General features: G+C 41.6%; 1 protein-coding gene and 1 long non-coding RNA gene across 2 annotated transcripts in view; one reads left to right on the top strand and one right to left on the bottom strand.

The window, feature by feature from the left end:
* BEND5 (BEN domain containing 5) overlaps positions 1–20,613 on the top strand; it is a 728,817-nt gene that overhangs the window by 142,667 nt on the left and 565,537 nt on the right. Inside the window, exon 4 of the mRNA XM_081009445.1 lies at positions 14,524–14,618. Coding sequence (XP_080865571.1) covers positions 14,524–14,618 — 95 coding nt within the window. The remainder of the gene's footprint in view (positions 1–14,523; positions 14,619–20,613) is intronic.
* The window catches only part of LOC308479143, a 64,369-nt gene that overhangs the window by 8,657 nt on the left and 35,099 nt on the right, over positions 1–20,613 (bottom strand). The gene's annotated exons all lie outside the window — the stretch shown is intronic.

Below are 20,613 nucleotides of genomic sequence, written 5' to 3'. Positions count from 1 at the left end.
TTCATTTTTCAAAATGCAATCAAAATTAATTAATTCCAAGGCTGATACATATCAAACACTGACACAAGCAAAGTTCCAAAAGAGCTCTACATTGCATACACATTTTTATCCTAGCAAAGAACAAGGGCAATTCAGTTGTCTTTGCTTCTTTACCCCTTGGGATGACCTTTCACAATAAGAATTGTCAGTGCCTTATTTATAATGGCAGATCTCAAGTTTGATTCTGGCAGGTTTTGATCACTTGATGGCCCAAAAGCTTTCAAACACAGAAGAATCTGATGCTTTTTTGGCATCCTGCAGTGTGTTTAAACCTCAAAAGCAACTTTTAGTCCCAGAAGTGAATTACTGAAGTGGTGTAAACAAAACACGAACGTCACAAAATGATGAAAATCTCATACAAAATATCTTTGTCAGATGGATGACAATTCCACATTGCCTGAAAGGCATCTGCAACAAATGTATATTCTGTAAATAAAATTCTGATTTACCAAAGAAAGCTGAAAACAAACAAGCAGAAACATCAATAATTTAAATGATTATTTGTTTATGAAACACAGAAAGCTGCACAAAACATCAAATATCAATTATTTATCGCTGCTCATTGTTCTGTGACAGCAGAATTTTAGAAACATACTCTTGGGTCACATTAACATATGCAATATAACAGGTCACCAAGAATGACAGACTGCTTTCACAAGACTTGCTTGAGTTTGTTCTTGAATTCCCTGCACCAGCATTAAGCTTATTCAAACATTAATGTTCTGTTTTGCTTTTTAGCAAAAGGTTATGCCTGCACTTATATACACTGATATTGCTCAAATATTGTGCCCCTTTCAGCACGAAAGGGAGGCTTTCCAGGACATTGGGAAAGTTTCTCAGAATACAGAGCCCCCTCCCCATGCAGAATACAGAGCTCCCCTCCTCCTTTCAGGCCTTTTCTCTCTAGCCATGACTTGACCAGCAGCACCAGTTTTGACATGAAGGCATTTCGCCCGTTTGCCATTCTTCCAAGTGAGGTTGTCATGTAGCAGCTCAGAAGTGTTTACATGACAGCATTGCCGAGGGCAAACAAAGCTAGTTCAGAATGATGACAATGTTTATATATTTATGGTATCACAAACGAGAAATGGGGTGTTGAGCAGGGACAAACATTTGATCACCTTGTCGGACAAAAAATGCCAATTAAGATCATGTCCGTCAAGAATGCCATTCTACCTATCCAGTGCTGCAGACAGGGCTTAACATACTTTTAAAATGTATTGACTAGTAACTTTCACCACTCCCTTGATTCTATGTAGGTCTGGGTGAGGAAGAAGTTTATTTACCTGAGACGAGGGAAATACGGTAGCTTTTAGCAAGCTCTCTGGTTGCTGCCCGGACAGGGCCTGAGTGTTCACTTTCTCTCTCCGTCTTAGCTTGTAGCATGCACCAAACAACTTGGCACATAGAGGGGACTATCAGCTAGATAAAATACCGTGTCAATTCCAGAACTCAAATCAAAAGATTTATTCACGTTGTCAAAATAAGAAATAGCAAATAAAGTGAATAAAACAATTCTAAATAATTCTATCCTAGGCAGTCCTACAGAGTATCGACAACTTGCCATGCTAGGCAAAGACGCAGATCAACCTAGTAACGTTTATTTCCCTATGGTCAGGAGAAATAGATTGATGTGGGGTGAGGCAACTACAGATTAGCCTTGGGTGGACTTCTCTGGCAAGAGATCCTTGATTTGTGTATCTTTGTGTTTGGAAGTAAATATATTGGGAGATAGTAGGAATATTTCCTCATTCCTTCCTGCTAAACTGAACTTTGATTGAGTACTTTGGGTGTGACCAGCCAACTCTTGTGGAATGAAGTTCATAGTTTATTGACTCCATTCCACATATGGAAATAACATTAAAGAGACAAGTCCTGTACCTCCACAATGACCAGTGATCAAAGCTTCTGAAAGCTGAATGGAGGTATCTGAGCTGGCAAGCACTTCCTCTCTTGCAGATTATTATAGCCTTCTATTTTGGTCATGAAGCATTAACACAGTAGTACACTCCCTTTAGAGATCTGCCATCCTTTTTATTCTGCAAAAGTGTTAAAAACGCACAACAGATTGATCCTGCTCACACACAATTACCCAATACTAGTGTCCTCATTAAGCTGATGGAGCAGGGGCACAGAAACACCTCCTTGCCAGCATAATAATAATAATATATTATTTATACCCCGTCCATCTGGCTGGGTTTCCCCAGCTACTCTGGGCGGCTTCCAACAGAATATTAAAATACAATAGTCTATTGAACACTAAAAGCTTCCCTAAACAGGGCTGCCTTCAGATGTCTTCTAAAAGTCTGGTAGTTGTTTTTCTCTTTGTCATCTGCTGGGAGGGCGTTCCACAGGGTGGGTGCCACTACCGAGAAGGCCCTCTGCCTGGTTCCCTGTAACCTGGCTTCTCACAGGGAGGGAACTGCCAGAAGGCCCTCAGCGCTGGACCTCAGTGTCCGGGCAGAAGGATGGGGGTGGAGACGCTCCTTCAAGTATACTGGACCGAGGCCGTTTAGGGCTTTAAAGGTCAGCACCAACACTTTGAATTGTGCTTGGAAACGTCCTGGGAGCCAGTGTAGGTCTTTCAAGATCAGTGTTATGTGGTCTTGGTGGCCGCCCCCAGTCACTAGTCTAGCTGCCGCATTCTGGATTAGTTGTAGTTTCCGGGTCACCTTCAAAGGTAGCCCCACATAGAACGCATTGCAATAGTCCAAGCGAGAGATAACTAGAGCATGCCCGCGAGACAGTTCGTGGGCAGGTAGGGTCTCAGCCTGCGTACCAGATGGAGCTGATAAACAGCTGCCATGGTCACAGAATTGACCTGTGCCTCCATGGACAGCTGTGAGTCCAGAATTCAGCATCTTGGGTGCTTACTCGAGCCAGGCAGACCAGTAAGGTTGGGGGTGCTTGTGCACACTGGCAAGAGCACCAGACTGGCTTTACTCATGTGTTCACAGAGTCCTGACCTCACCTCACTGCTGCCTGTCCCACCCCCACAGTGCAATCCTGCTGTCTGATGGCTGGCTCTGCACTCTCACCTCACTGCACCAGCCACTCCTGCCACTTGGCTTCCACATTAAGAGTCCTAAAATGGTGCTTACAGTACTACTTTTTTCAGACTTGAATGCATTATGCACAAGTCTTTTTCCCTGAGTGGGTGCTTTCTCCCTGGAACTCCCACCAAATATATCCCTTCTGAACTACAGTAAGCTGAGGTTGACTTTGTTGACTCAAAACTGGTTTTGGTGTGTTGATACTGCGTTTGTGGCTTTCATACTGCGAATTCATCATTTGGGATTACCTTTATTGCTTTGTTTTATCTAGTGTTGTACTTTACATTTTGCTGTTGTCATGGGCTGTATTGAAACCTTTTGGAAGGCCAAATCGCAGGTTACAAATATTTAAAATAATTCATTTAGCAGTCAAGCTTAAAGAATCAGATATCCACATTTCTCTTATTTTCTTCTGAGCAGATGCATGCTCAAGAAAGAAATTATGCCAAAAAAACACCCAGTAGTGACATTACAGTACATAAGAGATTTTAATTTTAGCACTTAGAAAGAATAAAATTGGCTCAATGCAGTTAGATTTTCCATTTTTATAAATCCCAGGGCTGCTCTAAGGTTACAACAGATACTATAAAGTACTGATTCTATGCCTTAATATAATAGGTATCATTTATTATTTGGGTGGCAGAGAGTGGGAGGGAATGGTATGGACAAATTGCTTGATGCTATAATATTTTTATAAGGCTATAACTACATTAATATTCAAATTACAACTGATATAATAGCATCATTTGGTGCTTAGGAGTTCTGAATATGTCAGCTTCACTTGCCAGTTTACTTTGGAAGCAAATTAGTAGTCAAGTTGAGCATCAATCAGTACCTATCGTTGCAATGCCTCCTTTCATCAGAAAATATAGAAAACAGGGATGTAAGAATAAACATTGACGGGTTGGGGGACATCGTCAAAAGCAATTTGGTATGAACTTGGGTATCACAGGTGTGAAAATGAATGTGTGAAGTTTCTCATATTTAGGAATTCTGGTCATATGGTATATGTTTTACCCTATTTAAATACCAAATGTGAAAGGGGATAAATCTTTTGCTACACATTGACCGTGAGAGGGCATAATAATAATAATAATAATAATAATAATAATAATTCCCTTAGCCGTTTGCTCACCCACTGCCCCCTGCTTAAGCAAATGGACAGGCTGCATTGGTTCCTTTCCTGCTGCCTGGTGAGAGGAGTACAGGGGAAGAACAGGTACTCTTTTTTCTTTAAAAATCAGGACAGCTGTACAAATGCCTGGTCATAGGAAACTAACCAGCTAATTAATACCACAATTATGCAGATAAAAAACTGTTGCTTGATGACACCAGCTTCAATATCACCATTTATTACCAGCATTTTTGTCTCCAATTAACAAAGCAGATGGAACCTGCTACTATCAATGGGAGCGAGGACTACAGAGACAGACAGGCAGGGTAGCCGAGTGTCTATCAGCATAACACCCTTTCTGAGGGTGACATGGAGTAGATGTTGTGGTGGGAGGGTTTTTTATTTTTATTTTGCCACCACCATTGCCCCAGATAAAGGTCTGTGATAAGCTATAGCTTGTGTTCGACCATATTTGTCACAAATCTGCCATGATCACTTGAGTACTCTTCCCTGTCATTTCTTTGCCAGCATTCCTCAAATCACATAATAATTAACTTGGCTGAGCTCCACTTCCATGGAGAGAATGTTCAGGAGCAATCATGTAAATGTCCCTGGCTATTTCTCTGTTCCAGAAGTTGACCGCAGGTTTGACAGGATCAGCAGCTGGTGTGATAGGGAAATCCGCAAGAACAATCAGAAAAACATTCTGATCCTTTAGTCTTTTGGGTGGAGCCATCAGAACAGATCCCCTGCAAAGTTTTGGGATGCCAGTGATCCTAATTCTGACCGGATAACCATCTGTCCATGAAAACAGAACTGTATCTAAGCCTGTATCTAGATTACCCTTATCCTATCCAGCACCAAAAACCTAGTCCAGGCTGTGTTCAGCTGAATGTGTGGGGCCAGAAATCACCAATGTTGGCAAATCAACAACAATGAAAACCTTTCAATTTTGTTATTGATCTTACAACTGAAACTAGTTTTCTGATATTAGAATAGTAATGCTATACAACAAGAAACCTGCATTGTTCCACTACCATTATCAATGAAATTTGAAATTAAATCTTACTTTTTTTACTATTCTGTAGTATGAAAGATTACGAGAGACCTAAACTTGAATAGCAAAGCCTGTGATTAACCTTGTAATAGCAATAAAAGCCATTCAAACTACTACAAAATATCACCAACAAAATGTCTACCGCTGAATTAAACCCAATCTGTGTTTAATTATTGGAGAATCTCTTATTTCTTTTCTTTTTTTAACAGAAAGATATAATCCCTGTGATGCTACCAGTAATTTAGCTAATTTGCTTTTCTGGAGACCATCTGTTTTCCCTACATTCGGCAATATAGTAATAATTTTTTGTTCCTTCCTTATGTATCAAGTCTTCCTACTTCCTTCTTTCAACATTACAGTTTCTCAACAGTTTCTCAACAGTCATGCAACGAAGTGTCCGTTGGCACCTTAAAAGCTAACACATTTATGATGGCATAAGCTTTTTTGAGATAGAGCCTACAGCATCAGATTTATAAAGGGATAGCCTAGCTGGAAGAATTATATACACATTGATAATTGAAGAAACATACTATTTTGGCATTCATTGTTTTAAGACCACACAATCATTATATATCTGCCTTCTGAGATGCATCTTATAGAAGGAGATGTGAAAAACCAGAGGATGTAGAGAGTCAAAGTTATAGCCTGCTCATATGATCAGGGCAAAAAGTAGATAGGATCAAATACAAGGGCCATAGCATTAGTGCCCTGTTGCAAATCTTGGTGTTGCATGATGACTAAGGAGGCTGCAATTTCATTGCAAAAAGGCTTTCACTAGTCTAATGGGGAAACAGTAGGAGATAGAATGAGGAAACAGGAACCATAAGAGCAAATCTATTCTCATCACTATGTCTTAATAATAATAATAATAATAATAATAATAATTTATTATTTATACCCCGCCCATCTGGCTGGGCTTCCCCGGCCACTCTGGGCGGCTTCCAAAAGAATATTAAAATACTATAATACATCAAACATTAAAAGCTTCCCGAAACAGGGCTGCCTTCAGATGTCTTCTAAAAGCCTGGTAGTTGTTGTTCTCTTTGACATCTGGTGGGAGGGTGTTCCACAGGGAAGGCGCCACTACCGAGAAGGCCCTCTGCCTGGTTCCCTGTAACTTGGCTTCTCGCAGTGAGGGAACCGCCAGAAGGCCCTCAGTGCTGGACCTCAGTGTCCGGGTAGAACGATGGGGGTGGAGACGCTCCTTCAGATATACTGGACCAAGGCCGTTTAGGGCTTTAAAGGTCAGCACCAACACTTTGAATTGTGCTCGGAAACGTACTGGGAGCCAATGTAGGTCTTTCAAGACCGGTGTTATGTGGTCTCTGCGGCCGCTCCCAGTCACCAGTCTAGCTGCCGCGTTCTGGATTAGTTGTAGTTTCCGGGTCACCTTCAAAGGTAGCCCCACGTAGAGCGCATTGCAGTAATCCAAGCGGGAGATAACCAGAGCATGCACCACTCTGGCGAGGCAGTCCACAGGCAGATAGGGTCTCAGCCTGCGTACCAGATGGAGCTGGTAAACAGCTGCCCTGGACACAGATTTGACCTGTGCCTCCATGGACAGCTGTGAGTCCAAAATGACTCCCAGGCTGCGCACCTGGTCCTTCAGGGGCACAGTTACCCCATTCAGGACCAGGGAATCCTCCACACCTGCCCGCCTCCTGTCCCCCAAAAACAGTACTTCTGTCTTGTCAGGATTCAACCTCAATCTGTTAGCCGCCATCCAACCTCCAACCGCCTCCAGGCACTCACACAGGACCTTCACTGCCTTCACTGGTTCTGATTTGAAAGAGAGGTAGAGCTGGGTATCATCTGCATACTGATGAACACCCAGCCCAAATCCCCTGATGATCTCTCCCAGCGGCTTCATGTAGATGTTGAAAAGCATGGGGGAGAGGACAGAACCCTGAGGCACCCCACAAGTGAGGGCCCAGGGGTCTGAACACTCATCCCCCACCACCACTTTCTGAACACGGCCCAGGAGGAAGGAGCGGAACCACTGTATAACAGTGCCCCCAGCTCCCAGCCCCTCAAGACGGTCCAGAAGGATGTTATGGTCGATGGTATCAAACGCCGCTGAGAGATCCAGCAGAACTAGGAAACAGCTCTCACCTTTGTCCCTAGCCCGCCGGAGATGTTGTTGTAGTATAGTCATCTTAGTCGTGTTCGACTCTCCGTGACCCCATGAACCAGAGCATGCCTTGGAAACTCTCACTTTCTTCTCAAAGCTTCTCCTTTTTTATGTCCATGGAGTTTTCTTGGCAGAATACTGGAGTGATTTGCCAGTTCCTTCTCCAGATGGATCACATTTAGTCTAAACTCTCAGCTATGACTTGTCCGTCTTGGGTGGCCCTGCACGGCATAGCTCATAGCTTCTCTGAATTATTCAAGCCCCTTCGCCACAACAAGGCAGGGATCCATGAAGGGGTCACTATGTCTAAGGGACCACAAAACGTTAACTGAAAAATACGTGTAAGCTCCAAGGCTGGCAGCCCAATTATTTTCACACAACACAGGTAGACGCACAAATGACTAATTTTGTAGCACACACTGACCACGTCACAGACACAATTGGGCATTGTCAGATTCCGTTTCCATGCTTTGATTTACATATCACAGGCATAGGCAACCTCGGCCCTCCAGATGTTTTGGGACTACAACTCCCATGATCCCTAGCTAACGGGACCAGTGGTCAGGGATGATGGGAATTGCAGTCCCAAAACATCTGGAGGGCCGAGGATGCCTATGCTTGACATATCACATCTGGTAACCTACCATAAAAGCATTGCTTCATTGGTAAAAAGACCAAAACTGTGAAACCTTGACTGATAAAAAGTAATTAGAGAGACTGCTGTTACAGTGTTGTCACTCAATTGTAACAAGAGAACAGTTGTGAAGAATTCAAAGGGTTTGGCAGTTTTTATTGCATCAGATTATTATAAGAAACAAGGTTAGACTACTACAAATTCTCTGTAGGCCATGGATTTTCAGTTTGCAAATGAAGGTCCTGTAGCTAGAGTGTGGTAAGGCCAAAATTGCATAGGATGACATTCATTATCACACTGTTCCAATAACTTCATGTGAAGAAGCACTACAGATTGCCTTATGGAACAATCCCCCCTCTCCCCCTACAGCACAGTGTTCTGGAGGTTCTCCTGACCCCACTCCCTAGCCTATTTCAGGGTTGGGGTGCCAGGGTTAATGCCCCACTGCTCAAGGAGAAAGCCTTGCACACGGCTTCCATTGACAGGGCTGGTTAGGTGACTCCTGCCCATGCATTGAAAACTCTGTTTTTGTGCACAAAATTGATCTGGACTTCCTTTGCTGTATCTCTGCACACAGTGGCACTGCACACGTAGATATTGTCACGTATTAGCAGCACATTATTTTTCCTAATGCTTTTGGAACAGGACTCCCATGATGCTGGTTATTGTGAAGGAAGGAGAAATTCATCAAAGACATATTAAAGCAATATTATAAAGAGGAGGAAAATGCCCGTGATGAAACATTCTGTCCGTACAACAGTTAATGCAACAGAAGTTCTGTCCCATGGAAAGTGAATCATGGAACCCTACCCAGTATACAGTTTCAATTGCAATGTTAACATTCCTGAATCTGCGGTAATTTCTTGCTAAACTTCATAGTGTTGCTTCTTTCTGCATAATAATGCTTACCCTTAAGAATGGAAACTTGAATCACTCAGCTGCCTTCTCTTGAGGATTAAGATATCAGCAGATTTTGCAAGTAAACTTCTAAAGCAGCCAGCTGTTACCACCCACCTGCAGCCATAATAGTGATTGAAAAGAACATGGATGCCTAAACATGGATAGCTTCTCTAATTATGTGGAAACTGAGAAGTTTAATGCATGACCATACTTAAAATACTTTGTTGCAAAGACTACTACCAAGGTACGGAATGTGCATTGTGGAATTTAAAAGTTATAAACCAAAACAAACCACACATGGATTTTATACCAACTATCTTGCAATTATTGCCAGAACAAAATAATCATTTCCAAATACTAATTGTCAAAAGTTTATTCACAAGAATGCACAAAAACAACCATCTGGCTATATTTTGTTAAAGGAAAGATAGTTGCTTTTTGCCATGTTTACGTTATAATGTATTCAGCTAAATACAGTCATTCTTCTCTGTCTTATTTTTGGGTTTTTTTCTCCTCTTAAAGCATCTTTAATAGGAAGTCCAAGAAGTGGGCGAAAGCATGCAAATATGTAAGCTCTCCTCTTCATTGCCATTTTAAATGAGTTCAGTAGCTACCTATGCTTTGACAACTTAAACATAACAAGGCACAGGTGCTCCTGATTAACAAATCAGCTAGGGCTCTGTACAGTTCCCTCCACAGGTGGGAATGAATTTTCTTGCCCTGACAGCAGACAGGCTTTAAATATTTGTTAACTGGTAGGGGAGGACTAAATGCCATAAATATTTAATTTTTTTAAAAAAGAAGCAGCAGTTATGTATTATGTGAAAGGAGTGATTCAACTGGATATTTAAAACTGTAAATATTGCTGGCTGAACTAAAACTGAAAGATGTAATGTTTACCAGTCTTTCTTGGCAGGTTTGTACAGAAGTTTGATTTATTTGCACAGTCACAAGTGGTACAAAAATTGGTTAGTGGCTGTTGTTATTAGTAGGCACCATGGTTTGAACACCCAGAAAGTACAGTAAGCCCATAACCTATGTGGGGGTTATATTCCAGGAATCATGCCTAAAGCCAAAATTATGTATAGTCAAAGCACATTGGTTAATGGTGGGTAAGATTGCCAACGTCATTTTTCGTGGACATCTGCCCCCTTTCCATTTTCTTTTTTTAATTGTGAAGGTCATAAATCCAAATGCATCCAAGTGAAATGTGCCTAAGTTGCAGGCTGTATAAAAATTGTATTATCTACCTTTGACAAATGTTCACATGAAATTTAACACATACAGGATTAAGTTAATAGCTCAGTTGTAGAGCATTTGCTTTCACACTGAAGTTCCTAATCCCCAGCATATCCAAACAAGACTGGAGAACACTCCTTTCTTAAACCCTGGGGAATCAATGCTAATTCATGCAGAATAGGGTGAGAGAACCATTGGTCCTCCAGATGTTGCAGAACTACAACTCCCATCTGCCTTAGTCAGCATGACTAATGACTGAGGATGATGGGAGATGTAGTTCAGCAACATTCTGAGGGCCAAAGGTTCCCCACACCTGAAATCAAAGGGCTTTAACGTCCCTCTGCCCTCAAACATGAAATAACATGAAATAATGTAGCACATAAAACACTATCTACACTGCTTGTCACTGGTTGGAATGGGATGGTGGTGCTTATCCTGGAAGATAGGGTAAGTAGTTGTTGGTATGGGGGAGGGGGGTTAATTCAGGAAGTTTGAGACATGTTTCATTATGTTTTTATATATGTTGGAAGTTGCCCAGAGTGACTGGGGCAACCCAATTCAATGGGTGGGTCATTGTTGTTGTTGTTGTTATGCTGGTTAGTATCACCAATATGATGCAAGTATTGCATTGCTGAAATAAATGCCAACTTTGTATTGCATGATTTAGTATCAGACTGTCACAATTAACCAAAAAATGTGTAAAGAAGGAAAAAGCGCTTACGTAAAGCCAGCAGGAATATTTAAATTGCCTGCAAAAGGGGTGTGTGTGTCAAATCTAGCAGCTATTTATTTTATTAATGTCAGCAAATGTTTCCTTACTGTATCACAAACTTGTATTACACTATTTCACTTCAGGATATATTTGTATACTTTAGTGAGCAAGCTGCATATTTTCTGTTTCTGTTAAGGTGTGTATTGACATTATTACATTTTATATACTTCACTTGGTAGGCTATCTAGTAGAGTTTTACATGTACTGATAATATGCCAAAGCTCCCTATTTTAATTTTAAACCTGGGGTTTATATGTTACATTAGACTAGGGGCATAGTTTGATAAAGTTAATCACTGCTATGAAATGATTTTAGGTAGCATAGCTTCCTGAAAGGACTGAAACTGCTTGCTAACTGCACTTTAAGAGAAAGGGGTTGAAGCTGTATAATTATACTTTTTCAAATATTTATAAATTCACTGCTTAACCTAGTTCTTTAAATTTACCCAAAACAAGTAGCAGAGATGTGTGGGCACCCACTTGGTTGGGATGAGACCATTCTTAGTGTCTGCCACCTGTCCTGTGTTAGTCATTATCCACTTCGTAGAATTAGAAAGTACCTTCATGCCAACCTCAGCATAATTGCATTAAAGTAATAGAGGCACTTTGTTAGTTTAGATTATTCACCAAGAACATCAGGTTTAACTAACCAATTTGCTCCAGCTTAATTTGGTTTTATAAACAGAGGTCAAATTAAACAGCTTCTATTTTGTTTAAAATGCTTCTATTTTACAGTTTGGAATGAACACATTTTTACTATTGAATATTAATATCACAAACTGCCATATTTCTATTTTGGGAATGTAAACAGCAGAAACACAGCAATTGTACTACATGGACATCCTGCCCATTAAAAAGTCAGCTTGAACATAGCAAACTGAAAACCACAATTAGTTAGTAAGTACATAATTAGTACATACATCAGCCATGGGGAACCTGTGGCCCTCCTATGATGTTGGACTTCTAGTATCCCTAACCATTTGACATGCTGGATGAAACTGATTGGGAGTTGGAGTCTAACATCATCTGGGTATATATACTGGCTATCCCCATCAGCAGTAAACAAACTTGTCCACTTGGGAAGGTGGAGCAAGAATTCCAGGTGTATGTGAATACTTAATTCAACAGACCCTCAAGAGCCCCAATTTTGCCCTATTGGCAGTCCCTGTTTGCGGTCAGGTGCCCCAGGGTTTTATTTTGGATTTGGGGCACCCCACTTTTCGGCTGCGACAGCAGCATCGGAAGGCAGCATGAGGGTTTATTCCCAAAGCCTCATTAATGCTTAATAACCTTTGGGATGGAGAAGGTTGGATTCTAGCACCCTGCAGAGCCCTCAAGCTTCCTGCCCTGTTGGTCTCTCCTCTTCCCTCTCCTGAGGCCACAAATGAATGTTGCTTTGCTTTACTGACAATGCCAACATAGCCCCTTCACCTTGAGCCTTATTAGAAATGGACTAGAATAAACTTTGGGGAAAGAGTGCGCTTCCTGGTTTTTTTCTTATACATAGCTTGAGACAGTTGTTGGCATTTAGCATATTCTCCATGGGCCATAGATAAAATGGAAATCTGATCATTTTGTTTTGGATTACCAAAGGAAGCAAGGGAGAGAGGAATTTTCTGAAAAGCATTGAGGTGATTCGAAATAATCACACATCTACCCTGAAAGCACGGGGAGATTCTCCTTGATTAAGTATAGAGCTACAGAGCTCAAGGGATACGCTCTTGTTTTTCCCTCTCCTCTCCATGGTTGACTGTAGGAGTCTTTGAAGTCACATGCGTTTCAAGGAAAGGGCCGAGGATTGAAACTGGGTGGCAGTTAGTGTGGGAGTAAGAGGGCAAGAAGGGGGAAGCAGTAACTGCTAGCAGGCTTGTAGAGAGGGAGATAGTAACGTCCCCATGCACAGGAGAAAGCTGTGAGGAGGAAACATGAGTCAACTGACTCCTGCTCGCCCCAAATTTGTTCAGTCAAATGTTGGACAGTATCATTTAATTCTAACCTACAGTGGAACCTCAGGTTAAGAACTTAATTTGTTCTGGAGATCTGTTCTTAACCTGAAACTGTTCTTAACCTGAAGCACCACTTTAGTTAATGGGGCCTCCTGCTGCCGCTGGGCCACCGCTGCATGATTTCTGTTCTCATCCTGAAGCAAAGTTCTTAACCCGAGGTAATATTTCTGGGTTAGCGGAGTCTGTAACCTGAAGCGTATGTAATCCGAGGTACCACTGTATTTGCCAACTGCTGACATGAAAGACAAAAGCCTTCCAGTTGGCACTGCCCATTGGTAATCTAATCAGAGTGCTCATTTACATTTTTTAAGGGTGCCCCTCCCCATTCTGCACATGAGACAGCCTTGTCACTCAAAAATATGGAATGGACTTGGGACACTTTCTCCTTATTGGCTCACACAATCCTCACTTTTGCTCTCCAAGACTGTCTAGTCATCCTGTGGTGGGAAATTTATATTGTCTTACCTCCATAAACCTTATGTCTTAAAAAATCCTGCCCCTCCCCTAGCTTCAGCCTCAGCTTAATCACCTTTGTCTCAGGTAACCCACTTAAGAATCCAAGTCCTTACAAGACTTATGTTTTTGAACTTACTTCAGTCATTTCTCCTGACTACCCAAGGGAGTGCTTGTTGGATTAATGTCCTAGTTGACTTATCTGTGGATATACCCTGCTGTGTCTTTGAAACTTATTTGACCTACATAGTATATTGGTTTGAGCATTAAAGATTTTGGCAGAAACCATAATTCATATTCTTCATCTTCTGGTTAGAACCAGCACACCTGACACAATATCTATGCCATCAGGTGTAAGGCAAATGGCCATGGTTTGGCCAAAATGGCCTGGTGGGCCTAATTAGGCCCATGGGCTGGAAGTTCACCACCCCTGGTGTCAGGAGATTCATCCAGGCCCCATCTGGTGATTTCAGAGTGCAAGGTGATAAAATTTACCATTTATTATTAAATATTAAGAAATTGCTTACTTTTTAAATTAGAAACTATTTCCACTAATGGCTACTTTCTCAAATTCATTAGCCAGTTCTTAATCTGGTTCAGGTGTTCCACAAATACACTGTTACAATTTGTTTTTTAACTGGAATGTCACACTGTGCCTAACATAGCCTGTGGTGTCTTATTAGGTAGGAAAGACTCCCCCCCCCCCAAAAAAAACCCCTGGTGTTTTGGTTTTGTGGTAGGTTCAAAACATATTCCCATGGGTTTTCTTTCATATCTTGTTTCTGGCAAGGAATACACTAGAGGCCGAGTAATAATAAATGTTCTCTTTTTTTGCACATTTGCTCATAGCTCCTTTCTTGTCTTCCCGTTTTCTTTTCTCTTTCTTTTCCCAACTGGAATGATTACCAGTAGAATACAATTAGCAACTTTCAGCCATGCAACGAGAATACTGGGAAAATTAAATATATAAGCAAAAGCATTCTACATGCCCCTGAAGGATTTTTAAAATTATTGTCTTGTTTATATTTCAAAATTTGGTATCTGGTTACACAGCTCTAACATTGGTGATCTATGTGAAATATATTTAATAAACAACTGAGATTCTCCTTCACCTTGTGTCTTTCAGAGAGTCATTTTCAACATTGTAAACTTCAGTAAAACAAAAAGCCTCTATCGGGATGGAATGGCTCCAATGGTGAAATCCACAAGCAGGCCGAAATGGTAAGTTACCACACCAGTTAATAATTGTGGTTTTGGAAAAAGCTTTGCTCACAATATATCTTGGAACTACTGCTCTTTGTTTTATTTGGTTAAACTTGGATAATCTTTGTTTTCTTTGTATATACTTCAGCTATTGTGCTATTTCTCTCTCCACAACAGAAGCTAGTTGTTTTTATATTATGGCTTAACCTTGTGAGTGGCAGCTTTGGCATAGGAGGGTAGTTATACAGCCCATACCAGAGTCAGAGACAATAAACAATATTCCTTTGCACTTTTGCATATTATTTGGCAGTTGACTCAGTTGGATGCTTTGCTGGTAAAGGTTGTTGCAAATTTTCACCAGTAGTCTCTTATAGTAAGATATGTGTATACAATTTACCTGATAAATGTGGAGGAGGCATTTGAGAGGTTGGACACAGCAGAACAAGCATGGAAAGCTAGATAAGATCAGGCTGCCTTGTTTTTGTTTTACTTCATGCCACCCAATAAGAGCCCAATTAATTGGGATTTTAGATGCTGAGATCTTGCTAGCAAAGATTTCCTTTGTAAATTATCCTCTTAGAACTATGAAACTACTAATTTTGGATGGAGTAAGACCCATAAAGTACCACATATGCAGGCAGATGAACTATTATTGTTCTCTCATCCATTCTGTTCCCCAAAATCTTATTTGTAACAGTTTCAAGCCAAATACATCAAGTACACCAAGCACCTTCTGAATCTTTCTATTTGCAGAATTAATTTCTAATTTTTGCTGTTAATTAAGTACCACTGATTTCCTCTTCATTATTCCCCTGATGTGGTTTCACATTGAAACATCAATCTGTAAAAATCTGTGTAAAATATGCCTACAAATATACAGACTTTTCTGTTGTTTTAAGGGATATTCTTGCACATATTCTTCAGTAACTTAAATATTTCAGTGTTTCAAATTGTTGTTCATATGTACATTAAAACAAAGATTGCTGTGCTCCCGAGAAGGAACTTTCCCTTGTTCTTCTTCTTTGCCTTCAGGCATCTTTCCCACTATATACAAACAAGCTGACTAAATCAGACCAGTTACAATTTCATCAGACAGTGACAAGTATCAAATACTGCAGGGGAAAATAAAAATAAAAGGCAGAAGGGGTACCACTCAAATAAATAAAGCTATTTCTGCATGCACACAGAATGGCATAGCTTCATTTGGCAGCTACGTTGACTGTAATCTGTCTATAGATGCCATGTGCAGAATTTATTTTATTTCCTATATGGAAAGGGGTATGGCCATTTTCCTAGATTTGTCTGGAAATGGTTGGAGCATAACTAATGCCCCTACACTTCAACAGTCATGGAATATAAGATACATTTTAGAAGTAGATTAAAGCATCTAGAATTATGTTATTATTTACTTACATAAAATATTTTAAAGCCACACTTTCATATAAACATCACAAGGGGGCATACAGACTAAAGACACACTATTACGATAAAAACATTGAGCTTCCAGTGGTTCCACTCCTCTAGGCATAGGAGCCAACTCCTAGGGGCTGAGGGGTTTTCATCTTCCCCAATAAAATATTTAAGGGGGCTGGACCTCCCCAAAAGTTGATGGGCATTGCCATTCAAATGGTGTGCATGCGCCACATAATGTGATCAGTTATGTGGGGCAGGGCTTATGTGCACCCCTTACTCCAAAATTCAGGTTGGCACCCCTGCCTCTGGGAGAGCTGTCTGCAATATTTAAAGCAGCACTTTCCAAACTTGTAATGTTGGCGACACACTTTTTATACATGCATCATTTCACGACAGAGTAATTCAGTTTTACTAGCAAACTGGAGGTTAAGCAAACTCCTTTCCAGCCCCGGTGGGAGGGTGGGGAGCATTTGTGCGACACGCCTACAAACTGCAGCCGACACACACAGTTTGGAAAGCTCTGATTTAAAGAGCCTGTACTGTAACCTATTCTACAGTTGCAGTTTCCTGTGTGGTTCTGGAGAATGAAAAGGTACAGTGGAATCGTCCTCAGATTCTGAGGCAGATGGAAGAGCCATGTCAAAAGACTCCCATCAGGTTGAGGGGCTCCCTTGAGTTGGGGTGACTGCTGTAACATCTGTATCAGAGTCCTTCTTAGACCAACCGGGGACATGACAGCCCCAGGAACTTCTGTGGTCTCCTTGTGGTTGCTGGTTGCTTGTGCGGAGGTTGTATATGAGAAGCACAGGCTCAAGCTGTTTGACTTGTTGGCATCTATTGTTAGTAATATATCAAATATATTGCAAGCCGCTAAGTGACAAATACTAAATATCATTGTATGTTATCAGATGGCATCATATATATTCTGAAAACTCATTGTTAGGGGTTTTATGTCAATTATGTCAGTCAGAACTCATGGCACTAAACCACAACTTCTGTGAAGTAACATAGTGTTGTGTCATATCAAGCTATATTGGTTGAATTTCACAGCAGATAAGAAAGACACAATGAAACGGGAAAGATGCTAATTTAAACCAATGAGATGTGATGTAACTTGTCAGATTAAATTGATTAAAATGACTTGCTCATTAAATGGCAAAACCTCAGGTCTTTTTTTCTTGATGATTCCTCTTACAATTGTCAACAAACTCTTATTTTTCCTTTTTAAAGATGTGAATATGTTTTTTTGGGAAATGTGTTTATGCTTTTGTGGATCTCTTTTGTGAGTTGATACAATAGACCTGTGTATACTGCCCTTATCAGTGATGTGTGAGCTCACACTAGCTTACCATAGAAGGCACTCCCTTGTTCTTTCTAGGAAAATTATCAAAAAACTGTTAGGGTCTTACAGTACTTAATTTTTTTAAAAAAAGAAAGCTAGAGATCAGCCCCAGTCCTCTATGCCATCTCCATACTTCCCAAGCAAGCTTGTTTTGCAAATGAGTTGAGAACTGGGAGTGGAGATAAAAAATTAAAGAATAGTCCAGTAGCACTTCTGAAGAAGTGTGCATGCACACGAAAGCTTATACAGTGGTACCTCGGGTTAAGAACTTAATTCATTCTGGAGGTCCGTTCTTAACCTGAAACTGTTCTTAACCCGAGGTACCATTTTAGCCAATGGGGCCTCCTGCTGCTGCTGCGCCGCCGGAGCACGATTTCTGTTCTCATCCTGAAGCTCTTAACCCGAGGTACTATTTCTGGGTTAGCGGAGTCTGTAACCTGAAGCATCTGTAACCCAAGGTACCACTGTACCCAGAACAAACTTAGTTGGTCTCTAAGGTGTTACTGGACTATTTTTTAATTTTTTATTTTGACTGCATCCGACCAACACGACTACCTACCTGAATCTGGGGGTGGAGAGAATTTGCTGAAGATAGGAAATGTCTTAATAGTTCTCTTTTTAACTAGCCAGGTTGCTCCTGAGCTTGCTTAGGATCATTAGTTCCTACTAGGATGCGTGCAACATGTAATTTTCAATGCTTTCTGTATGAATTGGGCAGAGACACATTCTGAATCAACAGTGTTCACATTTGCTGCCACTGCTAGTTACTGTTGGGTGTGGTTTTCCCGACTCACCTAAGTAGTTTGGCTTGTCTGAGCTTTCTCAAGAGAATTTTCAGAAGAAGGTGGGGACTTTCACACAAGTTCCCTGAGAATGCTTGGAAGGCGTTGATGGGCGAGAGCTTGAGCCTAACTTCTTCTGCCATCTTCCACCCAAGGAAGCATACCATTGTGTGGAGTGCGGGGCAGGGGGTTGATTGTACAGAGATGAGAGAGATGGCAGTAAGAAACGAGCTGGGAACCAGGAGCTGCACCAGAAGATCAGAGTCAAGAGACAGAGCCAATAGTCAGGACCAAGGTGTAAGTAGCAGCAAGGAGAAAGTTGGAGGCTAGGACCAATGGACAAACCAGGAGGCAGAATCAAAGGGCCCAAAGAATACAGGATAACAGTGTTGCTCAGGCAAGGCTCAACTAGAACTGTCATATATTCCTTCCTGTCCAGAAGAATCCAATGGCCAGCCTCGCCAGACAGTTCAGGGCTTGAGGGCACTTTGCTGCCTAGGTAGATGCTGAATTTGATGGCTCATCTCTTGAGGAAGCTACACACAGATCTAGCTTAAGTCCCAGTAGCTCCCCCAACAGGAGGGTTGGCCAGAGGAAGAAAAATTAGATATTCCTGAGCATGTTCAGGAGCATCTTTTTGCACTTGCAATGCATAGGATTCAAAATTTTAGTTTCTTAAACCACCAGCCCAAATCATTTCATAGAATCATAGAATCATAGAGTTGGAAGAGACCACAAGGGCCATCAAGTCCAACCCCCTGCCAAGCAGGAAACACCATCAGAGCACCCCTGACATATGGTTGTCAAGCCTCTGCTTAAAGACCTCCAAAGAAGGAGACTCCACCACACTCCTTGGCAGCAAATTCCACTGTTGAACAGCTCTTACTGTCAGGAAGTTCTTCCTAATGTTTAGGTGGAATCTTCTTTCTTGTAGTTTGGATCCATTGCTCCGTGTCCGCTTCTCTGAAGCAGCAGAAAACAACCTTTCTCCCTCCTCTACGTGACATCCTTTTATATATTTGAACATGGCTATCATATCACCCCTTAACCTCCTCTTCTCCAGGCTAAACATGCCCAGCTCCCTTAGCCGTTCCTCATAAGGCATCGTTTCCAGGCCTTTGACCATTTTGGTTGCCCTCCTCTGGACACGTTCCAGTTTGTCAGTGTCCTTCTTGAACTGTGGTGCCCAGAACTGGACACAGTACTCCAGGTGAGGTCTGACCAGAGCAGAATACAGTGGCACTATTACTTCCCTTGATCTAGATGCTATACTCCTATTGATGCAGCCCAGAATTGCATTGGCTTTTTTAGCTGCCGCGTCACACTGTTGGCTCATGTCAAGTTTGTGGTCAACCAAGACTCCTAGATCCTTTTCACATGTACTGCTCTCAAGCCAGGTGTCACCCATCTTGTATTTGTGCCTCTCATTTTTTTTTGCCCAAGTGCAATACTTTACATTTCTCCCTGTTGAAATTCATCTTGTTTGTTTTTGCCCAGTTCTCTAATCTGTCAAGGTCGTTTTGAAGTGTGATCCTGTCCTCTGGGGTGTTAGCCACCCCTCCCAGTTTGGTGTCATCTGCAAATTTGATCAGGATGCCCTTGAGTCCGTCATCCAAGTCGTTGATAAAGATGTTGAATAAGACCGGGCTCAAGACAGAACCCTGTGGCATCCCACTAGTCACTCTTCTCCAGGATGAAGAGGAACCATTGATGAGCACCCTTTGGGTTCGGTCAGTCAGCCAGTTACAAATCCACTGAGTGGTAGCATAGTCAAGACCACATTTTACCAGCTTCTTTACAAGAATATCATGGGGCACCTTGTCAAATGCCTTGCTGAAATCAAGGTAGGCTACATCCACTGCGTTCCCTTCATCTACCAGGCTTGTAATTCTGTCAAAAAACGAGACCAGGTTAGTCTGACATGACTTATTTTTCAGAAATCCATGCTGACTATTGGTGATCACAGCATTCCTTTCTAGGTGCTCACAGACTGTTTGCTTAATGATCTGCTCCAGAATCTTTCCTGGTATTGATGTCAGACTGACTGGGCGGTAATTATTTGGGTCCTCTCTTTTCCCCTTTTTGAAAATAGGGACAACATTTGCCCTCCTCCAGTCTGCTGGGACTTCGCCTGTTCTCCAGGAATTCTCAAAGATGACTGCCAGTGGTTCTGAGATCACATCTGTCAGTTCTTTTAATACTCTTGGATGCAGTTCATCTGGCCCTGGAGACTTGAATACATCTAAACTAGCCAAGTATTCTTGTACTATCTCCTTAGTTATTCTGGGCTGTGTTTCCTCTGCTGAATCATTTGCTCCAAATTCTTCAGGTCGGGCATTGTTTTCTTTATCGGAGAAGACTGAGGCAAAGAAGGCATTGAGGAGTTCAGCCCTTTCTGTGTCCCCTGTTTGCATTTCACCATCTTCTCCTCTGAGTGACCCCACTGTTTCTTTGTTCTTCCTTTTGCTATGAACAT

This window comes from Podarcis pityusensis, assembly GCF_964106645.2.
Source record: "Podarcis pityusensis genome assembly, chromosome: 6".
NCBI classification, from domain to species: domain Eukaryota; kingdom Metazoa; phylum Chordata; class Lepidosauria; order Squamata; family Lacertidae; genus Podarcis; species Podarcis pityusensis.
This window is presented reverse-complemented; position numbering and strand designations above follow the sequence as displayed.